Below are 9823 nucleotides of genomic sequence, written 5' to 3'. Positions count from 1 at the left end.
AAAAAAAAATGAGCTCGAGACCATGGTAGAAGCCATGAAGACTCAGCATAAGAAAGAAATGGAAACAATGAATGCCCAACATAGGAAAGAAATGAAATCCATAAAACAGATTCAAACAGATATTCAAGAAATTAAAAACTATTGAAAGTGTACAAAACAAAATAAAAGATTGTGAAGATAGAATTTGAGATATAGAAGATAGGATCTTAGTGAAAGTGAAAAAACAGTTCTCTCAAAAACAGTAAGGGATCGTGAGAAATTGATCCAACAACTTCTAGATGATGCAAAGAAAAATGACATAATACTGATAGGAATCCATGAAATAGCAGGAGAAAACACAAATGACTTAAAGAGTTCTTCAGAGAATTAATGACAGAAAACTTCCCAAACAGAAGGGAAGCATTAGACATACAGATAAGTGAGGCATATAGGACTCCAACTAGCCACAATTAAAAAAAAAAATCTACACTTAGACATATAATAATCAAGATCCCAGAAATGCAACAGAAGAACAAAATACTGCAAGCAGTAAAGGAAAAGAAAAAAAAAATCACATGCAAAAGAAAGCCCATTAGAATCACAGCAGACTGTTCAACACAAATGCTTAGGTCAAGGAGAGCCTTGAGTGAGGTATTTCAAGTCCTAAAAGAAAACAACCTCCAACCTAGACTGATGTATACTGCAAAACTCTCTTTCAAAATAGACGGAGAAATAAGATACTTCCATGACAAAGAACACCTGAGAAACTTCATGAACACCAAACCAGCACTACAAGGAATTCTAAACGATATGCTAGAAAAGGACAATGAAGGTCACAATACCACGAGGCCCAACAAATCAAATCAAATAGGCAAGACAAGAAACTAAAAGGAGAGGGGAGTCAACAAAAGGACGATAACATGACAATGATAAGTCAGAACGTGTCAGTTATAACTATCAATGTTCATCGCCTCAATTCACCAATCAAGAGAAATAGACTGACAGAATGGATTAAGAAGCAAAATCCAACAATATGTTGTATACAAGAAACACACCTAGTGCAAAAGGAAGTCCATAGACTGAAAGAGAAAGGATGGAAAACAATTCTCCATGTATCAGGAGCCCAGAAAAAAAAGCAGAAGTAGCAATTTTATTCACAGACAAAGTAAATTTCAAACCAAAACTCATTAAGGGAGACAAAGAAGACCACTACATCCTTGTAAAGGAAACAATTCAAGAGGAAGAGATGACAATCATAAACATATATGCACCAAATATAAATGCCCCCAACTATATAAAACAAATATTAAGTAACATGAAAAATCAAATAAGCACTAATACAATTTTAGTGGGGGATTTAAGTGCCCCACTATCACAAATTGACAGATCATGTAGGCAGAAAATCAACAATGAAATAGTAGAACTGAAGCAAGCTTTGGAACACATGGATTTAATAAATGTCTACAGAGTATTCCACCCCACAAAATCAGAATATACATTCTTTTCAGCTGCACATGGATCATTCTCCAAGATAGACCACATATTGGCTCACAGAACAGGTCTGAATAAATGCAAAAGAATTGAAGTCATCCCCTGTATATCATCAGATCATAGTGCAATCAAGCTGGAGATCATTAGCACAAGAAACTGTAGGCACTTCACAATCACATGGAAACTGAACAACACTCTCCTAAACAATCAATGGTTTACAGAGGAAATTAAAGAAGAAATTAGACAGTTTTTAAATAAATGAAAATGCCAATACAACATATAGGAATGTATGGGACACAATGAAAGCAGTTCTACAGGGAAAATTCAAAACATTGAATGCCCACACTAGGAAAACAGAGCGGGCTCAAGTAAACAACCTAATGATGAATCTTAGACTCCTGGAAAAACAAGAGCAAGAAAAACCCAAAGCTTGAACACGAGAGGAAATTATAAAGATTAGAGCAGAAATCAATGCAATGGAAACTAAGAAAATGATACAAAAAAAATAAATGAAACAAAGAGCTGTTTTTTTTGAAAGAATAAATAAAATAGACAAACCCTTAGCTAATCTTACCAAAAAAGAAAAGAAAAGGCTCAGATCCATGCAACCAGGAATGAAAAATTCAAAGTCACAATAGATCCAACAGAAATCCAGAGGATCATTAATACCTACTTTGAGAACCTGTACTCCAATAAAATGGAAAACACAGAAGAAATGGACAGATTTTTAGATACTTATGAATTAGCAAAGTTGAACAAAGAAGATAAAAACATCTTAAACACCCCAATTACAGTCATTGGTATTGAAAATTTACCAACAAAGAATAGCCCAGGCCCTGATGGATTCACTGCTGAATTTTGCAAGACATTTAGAGAAGAACTACTGCTAATACTCTTCAAACTTTTCAATGAAATTGAAAGGGACGCTATACTTCCAAATTCATTCCTGGAAGCAAGTATCACTTTGATTCCCAAACCAGGGAAAGATGCAACTAAAAAAGAGAACTACAGGCCAATCTCCTTAATGAATATAGATGGAAAAATCCTTAATAAGATACTAGCAAATAGAATACAGAGGATTATCAAGAAGATCATACATCCTGACCAAGTCGGATTTATTCCAGGGATGCAAGGATGGTTCAATGTACGTAAATCAATAAATGTAATACATTATATTAACAAAGTCAAAGACAAAAGCCACATGATCCTCTCAATAGATGCAGAAAAAGCATTTGATAAAATTCAACACCCATTCATGATAAAAACCCTGCAAAAAATTGGAATAGATGGTCTGTACCTCAATTTAATAAAGGCTATCTATGAAAAATCAACAGCCAACATCATATTAAATGGCCAAAAACTTAAAACCTTCACATTAAAATCAGGAACAAGACAAGGATGCCCACTATCACCACTCCTCTTCGATATAGTTCTGGAAACATTAGCCACAGCAATTAGACAAGAGAAAGAAATTAAAACAATAAAGATAGGAAAGGAAGAAGTTCAACTGTCATTATTTGCTGATGATATGATACTCTACATTGAAGATCCAAAAAACTCCACCAAAAGACTTCTAGACTTAATTGACAGATTCAATAGAGTAGCTGGATACAAGGCAAACACCCCAAACTCAGTGGCCTTCTTATACATACATAACAGACTCACTGAGAGAGAAATAAGGGGGAAAATTCCTTTTACAGTAGCATTCAAAAAATGAAGTATCTAGGAAACAATCTAACAAAAGAAGCAAAAGATCTCTATACTGAAAAGTATAGCACTCTGAAAAAAGAAATTGAAGAGGATAATAAAAAGTGGAAAGATATCCCCCACCACTCCTGTGTAGGAAGAATCAACATAGTGAAAATGGCCATACTACCAAAAATGCTATATACATTCAATGCAATGCCAATTGAAATTCCAACACTATATTTCACAGAACTAGAAAAAGGAATCCAAAAATTCATTTGAAACCAGAAGAGACCTAGAATAGTAAAAGCCATCCTAGGTAACAGACACATGGCAGCAGGTATAACAATTCCCAATTTGAAACTATACTACAAAGCCACTGTGATAAAACAGCATGGTACTGGCAAAGAAACAGGCCTGAGGATCAGTGGAACAGACTGGAAGACACAAAAACAAACCCAGATGTACTCAGCTACCTCATTTTTGACAAAGGAGCTGACCATCCTCAGTGGATGAAACATAGCCTCTTTAATAAATGGTGTTAAAAAACTGGATTTCAACCTGCCACAGATTAAAACTGCACCCTTTTGTTTCACAATGCACTAAATTAAAATCCAAGTGGATGAAAGATCTAAATGTTAAAACAGAAACATTAAACTTGATGGAAGGTAAGTTAGGCAGAACTCTGGAAGACATTGGCATAGGAAAACACTTTATGAACAAATCCTCAGTAGTATGGGAACTAGCAGAAAGAATCAACAACTGGGATCTCATCTTATTAAAAAGCTTCTGTACTGCAAAAGAAACCATCAGCAGATCTAAGAGACAACCTACAGTGTGGGAAAAAATTTTTACCAGCTACTCCTCAGACAAAGGACTATTATCTAGAATATATAAAGAACTCAAAACAATCAGCCACCCAAATATAATGACCCAATTAAAAAATGGGCATCTGAAATGAACAGACATTTCTCAGACAAAGAAGTAAAAGCAGCAAGTAAATATATGAAAAAATGTTCCACATCACTGGTCATTATAGCGATGCAGATGTAAACAACACTGAGATTCCACCTCACCCCACAAAAAAAAGGCTGCTATCAAATCACACAATAACAAATATTGGCGGGGTCTTGGGGAGAAAGGAACCCTTTGCCATTGTTGGTGGGAGTGCAGACTGGTGCAACCACTGTGGAAATCAATATGGGGATACCTGAAAGAGCTTGGACTGGAGATTCCATTTGACCCACAGCCAGAAATCAATATGGGGATACCTGAAAGAGCTTGGACTGGAGATTCCATTTGACCCACAGCCATCTCTCTGCTGGGTATCTTTCCAAAAGAACTAAAAGAATCATATCACAGTGATGTATGTGCACCCGTGTTTATAGTGGCACAGTTTGTAATAGCTAAAACTTGGAAATAGCCCATTTGTCCCTCAGTTGGAAACTGGATAAAGAAGATGTGGATTTTCTATAAAATGGAATATTACTCAGCCATAAAGAATGAGAAAATAGGTTCATTCATAGGAAAATGGATATATATTGAAGATATACTCCTAAGTGAAATAAATAAGTCACACATGTGTAAATACCGAATAGTTTCTCTGGTGTGAATAAACTGCAATAATACATAAGATCCTAATAAGATTACTGACATGGTGAAATGGGAAGAAAGGGGCTAAAGAGGTAGGAAGGTGGGATGGATAGGGGAAGGGTAATAATGGAAAAGAAAAAAATGTGAGATAAAGAAAAGATGGAAATGAAGTGCTTGTAGATGGGAAGGGGAGGAGGGGGTGAAGGGAGGGCAGGGACAAGGGGAAAAAATGAAAACCAAGACCTGTCATGTAGAGGTACAAGATCCCAACAATGAATGTAACTGTACTGTGTCCCTAAAATGTACCAATAAACTCAATTAAAGCTGAAAAAAATTGGATAACTTCATTCAGATTTGCTTAAATTTTCTTAAACTCAAAAAAGTAAATTAACTTTTTCTATAGAACACTTATTTAAAACTCCACTACCCTTACTTTTGATTATATGATATTCAGTATTTCTGTTTGATTATGATAATTATTTTGAATTGTTCCCAAATTCATTTAACCCATTTGAATATTTGTGACCAGAAGTATTCTAAACAATAGCATAGCAGAAGACATTGTGGAATTTTTTGGTTTGCAGTTAAATTCTTTTTTAAATTAATATATCTTTTTTGTTAATAAGGGAAAAATACTTTAATTATGTCAAAGTATAATGTTATACAAATAATAAATTTTAAAAATGAAATACCAAAATTTTTGTTTCAAAATTTGTACATTGTACATTTGAAAAGGAAACTTCTTGGAAAATTGAAATTATTTTTGTGATGTCAGTTTTTATAAGACAAAGAGGAAAAATCATGTGCTAATTTCCATAAATAGTGGGTATTCTACAGTTTTAATTCATCTCCATGTTTTTCTTTGTTTTCTTTATTTACTTTTTCTTTTAATGAGTGTTTTCTTATGGAATTTATTTCAAAATAATTATTATTTCCTTTTTAAATTAAAAAAATAATCCAGGTAACAATATAGTCCTGACAACAAAGGCTAACCTACCTTCTGGAAAATTTTCTGGTTGATTAAATTTTCTTTCTTTTCTTTCTTTCTTTCTTTCTTTCTTTCTTTCTTTCTTTCTTTCTTTTTCTTTCTTTCTGAGACAAAATCTTACTGTGTATTTCAGACCGTCCTTGAGCTCGTTATGTAGCCGAGGCTGACCTTGACCTCTCAGCCATCTTCCTGCCTCAGCCTCTCGGGTGATGAGATTACAGGCATGCCCACCACTCCAGGCTGGTTGATTAAATTTTCACTACCTGCATTTCAGATCTATTTTGAATGTTTGTATTAAAGTCTAATTTGATGATATTTTAAATACATAAAAAGTTTTAAGTTCAACAAATACTTGTTGAAGTAAATCTGTGAATAATTATACAAGATTTCATGGGAACACTAAGCAAGGAATGGATGACAGAGCATGAAAAGAGATCCATAGGCCACAAGTGTTCATTGTATGTGCCCATGAGGAGAAGAAGCTAGGATTTAGAAGCTCTTCCTGTAATGAGCTCATCGGACCATGGGGAAAATCATGAAACCTTTCCAACTACCCCCATCTTCTGAAGAGGATATTAGAATCCAAGGTCTTCCTTACCTTTTCAACAACTATCTTAGGCTTTTGTGTATGCCTGCCTGCTCCCTCAGCTGAGGACTTTACACTGTAATGAGAGCTCCATGCCAGTGTTCTCATGGGAGAACTCCACTAACCAAGGTCATTTCTTTTTTCGTCTTTATTTTGATGAGTATGCCTTACTGTAGGTATTTCGTAGATAATGCAAGCACAGGTACTGTGCGCTCTTCGGTATCTGTATTTTTCTAATATGATGATTGTCTCTCTCCTTGCAGGACAGTTCTTTTTACTCTGACTTCTGTGGTCGTACTTGTCATTACAACTGATTGGATCAGCTGGGACAAGCTGAATCGGGGATTTTTGCCCAGTGATGAGGTTTCCAGGGCTTTTCTTGCTTCTTTCATCTTGGTCTTTGACCTCCTTATTGTGATGCAGGTAAGTGTCTCAGTTTTTCCCTCTTCTCATTAAAACTGCTTCATGCTCTGTTCTCAGTAAAACAAACCCTATAAGTGGCAGGCCCCATAAAGCCCTCATTCATAGGGCCTCCTCTGATGTATTTTCAGCAGTTTTACTGGGAGGAAAATCCAAGTGTGCTTTTATGAGAGGGACACCAAAAATTCATTTTATGAACATGGTAAGGTGGGTCCGTAAAAGTAGTGAGGTGTGGTGGTATTTCCTGCCAAGGCTGACGGGGGAATAAAAACAATAGACAAAACCAAAAACAAAAACAAAACCATGCCATTTTGTAAACCTGCAGAGATGACAATGATATAAAGCCAACCACGCAGGGAAAAGCACTTGTTAGTGCAACTCAAGGCTTTATAGCAGTGGAAATGGAGTGATGTAAAAATGCTTTTTCTGGTTATGGAAAATATCACTTTCAGTATTCACCAGAGATCATTCCATTTTCATGTAAACAGTATTTCTGCTCTGCTTAGCAACAGATATTTTTTATACAATAGCATCGTGCTAACCAGTGTTACTCATGTAATCTTATGGTGTGAATGTTTAAGGTTTTAGGAATATTCATTTGAATGGGCAGAAAGAGACATTAGCTGTTTCTTGGCACATTATCCTGCTCATTAAATGTCCATCCTCTTGCTAGACATTTTCTTACTGCTTTCATGAGGCAATTTTGGTTTCTCCCCTCCTGAGGCATTGTAAGTCACCAGAACAAAGGCTACTGTTGGTGAAGGGAAAGGAGACTCCATTGTATTCCAGATTTATGCAAGATTTTACAGGATAGCATATTGCTTTTCTTTTTTCTAAAGGCAAAGAGGGGCCTTTTTGAAGGCTTTTTTTTCAGTTGTTTCAAAAGAGAGCAATAATTGTTTTGCCTATGCTGAGCATTAGGCTCAAGATCATTCTTAAGAGTCTATTACTATTTTTAATAAGTTATTTCTAAAATATAGTTTAAAAATTATTTAAAGAGATAAAATTGAATATTTTTCTCTCAAAAAAATTTTTGATATATGTATTTTTCTTTTCCTGTGACAGACTTTAGCACAATAGAGAAAACCCTGGAGCTGGAATTGGACAGCACTGACAGATTCCAGGTCTGTGTCTTACTAGCCACAGAACCAACTCTAGAGAGCTACAAATTGAATTTATAGCACTTATGCAGGAACACTGTATGCATCACTTATATAGAGAACTTTCTTCTTCCATCTCCTAAATAATGTACTTTTCTAACGTTAAGTGTCCACTTTGGTTAAATGGTCCACTGGTATCTTTACAGACTTGTCTTCGTGTCAAAGGTATTAGTGCCAAGAAAGCATTTGTTCCCTTGGATTTGCTTAAATTTATATGTATGAGAGCATATATTCCCTCATCACCCATCACCCTATTTATGTAAATTTTAAGTACTCTTCTTAATAAGTTCACTAAAAACAGGGACTTCAAATAGAAAAATATAACATTATGATTTACAGATATCATGGATTGATTCATCAAGATGTACTACATAAAGACAAATGAAAGAAAGGAAAGATAGCCAGGATTTATATAGGCAGAGTCAGCAAAACAGGTGAGGGAAAACATTCCAGATGAAAAAATGGCACAGAAATTTAAGGAGTCAGGAAAATGCTGAACTGTTCAGAGAGGAGCCAGAGACCAGTTGTCTGAAGATGAAGAGTTCATGCTGAAGAATATATCAGTTTGCACTATTTTGGCTGCAAGTAACAATAACCCAGCCAGGGCAGCTTAATCAGAGTGAATGTATTTCTGCATTACAGTGACACCCTATGCATTTCAAGAGGAGGGATCCATTTGGCTCAAGGGATACTTGAAAGCAGAGATTTAAGTGTCGCAGAGAACCCAGACCTGGCCTTTATACTCCGTCTCTCTTCTTTGCTTTTTCACTTCTCCTTTCTTTTTATCTCCTATTGCAAAGCACCTTTTGCAATTTTCTAGTTCATATAGAAGAAAAAGGCCACTGTCAGTGTCTCAGGGGGTAACCACGAGCCCTGAGATTCAATTCCAAACTCCCTAGAAAGGGACTGCAGGGCCCAGGTCATCCTGTGCCTGTCCCTGAGCTGACTGGGGTATCATGCATGCTAGGTGGGGCAGTCCCGAAGAGAGCAGAGAGTTTGGGTTTCAATATTAGAAGTAATAAATGCCCAATATAAAGAGAAATACAAAAGCAACACCAGAAGTTAGTTCTCTTAACTCCTTTTCCTCTCTCCCACCACCAAGCCAGCGAGGCAGGCCTACTGAATCATCTTTCTGTTTCTTGTACCCCAGTCCTTGCTTTTTTTTCTTTGCTATCATTTCAGTCCTGACTCTCCTCTATACTATTCTAAAATTACTGATGGGATGGACCTGCTACCTGTAAGTGTCCTTGGCTACCATATGCCCCATGCTGCCTGTTCCATAGTTTATAACTAGAAATGTCATGTTGTACACCATCACTTCTCAGCCCCAGATATTGTTGGTTACTCCTCATAGTGCAACAGTAAAGTTTGTTCTCCAGGAGCACTCTCTTAATGCCCCCCCACAACCTGGCCCTGGCTGTGTTTTCTCCCATGTCTCCTTGCTTTAGCTCTACCCCGGATTAAGTGTTTTCTGTTATGCTCTTGACCATAGCATATTCACTGCTAGGATGTCTGGTAAGAGTCCTTCTCCTTCCTAGATTCACCTATTTAGGTCCTACAATTGAAGACCATTTCAACTCCCTTGTTAGAGACACTCAGTGACTGTTTTGTCCGTGCAATGTCCTAGCTCCTCCCACTGCACTGCACATCCACATGTCCTCGTTCCTTACTCTTCTTCACATTATTGGGCTTCCATAGCTCTGTGGGCAGGCAGGAGGAGGAGGCCCAGAGTAAGGGCTGCTTGATGAGGTTGATGAGGGGGAAGTGCAGCACTGAGTCTCAGGCTGGCTCTGTCCACCTCTGGGAGCATCACAGAGAATTTTTGGGAACCAGTACTTGTAGAAAGGAAGGTAATTTAAGGAAACAGAGCCCCAGAACAAGTATTGTTCAAGGTATTGGAATGTGCATGACAGTATCCAA

At 36.7% G+C, this 9823-nt stretch overlaps 1 protein-coding gene across 6 annotated transcripts in view; it reads left to right on the top strand.

The window, feature by feature from the left end:
- Positions 1 to 9823, top strand: part of Tmem117 (transmembrane protein 117) — a 559715-nt gene that overhangs the window by 462221 nt on the left and 87671 nt on the right. For all 6 annotated transcript variants that reach the window (XM_033763576.1, XM_033763575.1, XM_033763573.1 and 3 more), the window contains one exon: positions 6587 to 6746. In XM_033763576.1, coding sequence (XP_033619467.1) covers positions 6587 to 6746 — 160 coding nt within the window. The remainder of the gene's footprint in view (positions 1 to 6586; positions 6747 to 9823) is intronic.

Source organism: Fukomys damarensis, unplaced genomic scaffold (assembly GCF_012274545.1).
Source record: "Fukomys damarensis isolate Sample0158 unplaced genomic scaffold, DMR_v1.0_HiC HiC_scaffold_15, whole genome shotgun sequence".
Classification (NCBI taxonomy): Eukaryota; Metazoa; Chordata; class Mammalia; order Rodentia; family Bathyergidae; genus Fukomys; species Fukomys damarensis.
This window is presented reverse-complemented; position numbering and strand designations above follow the sequence as displayed.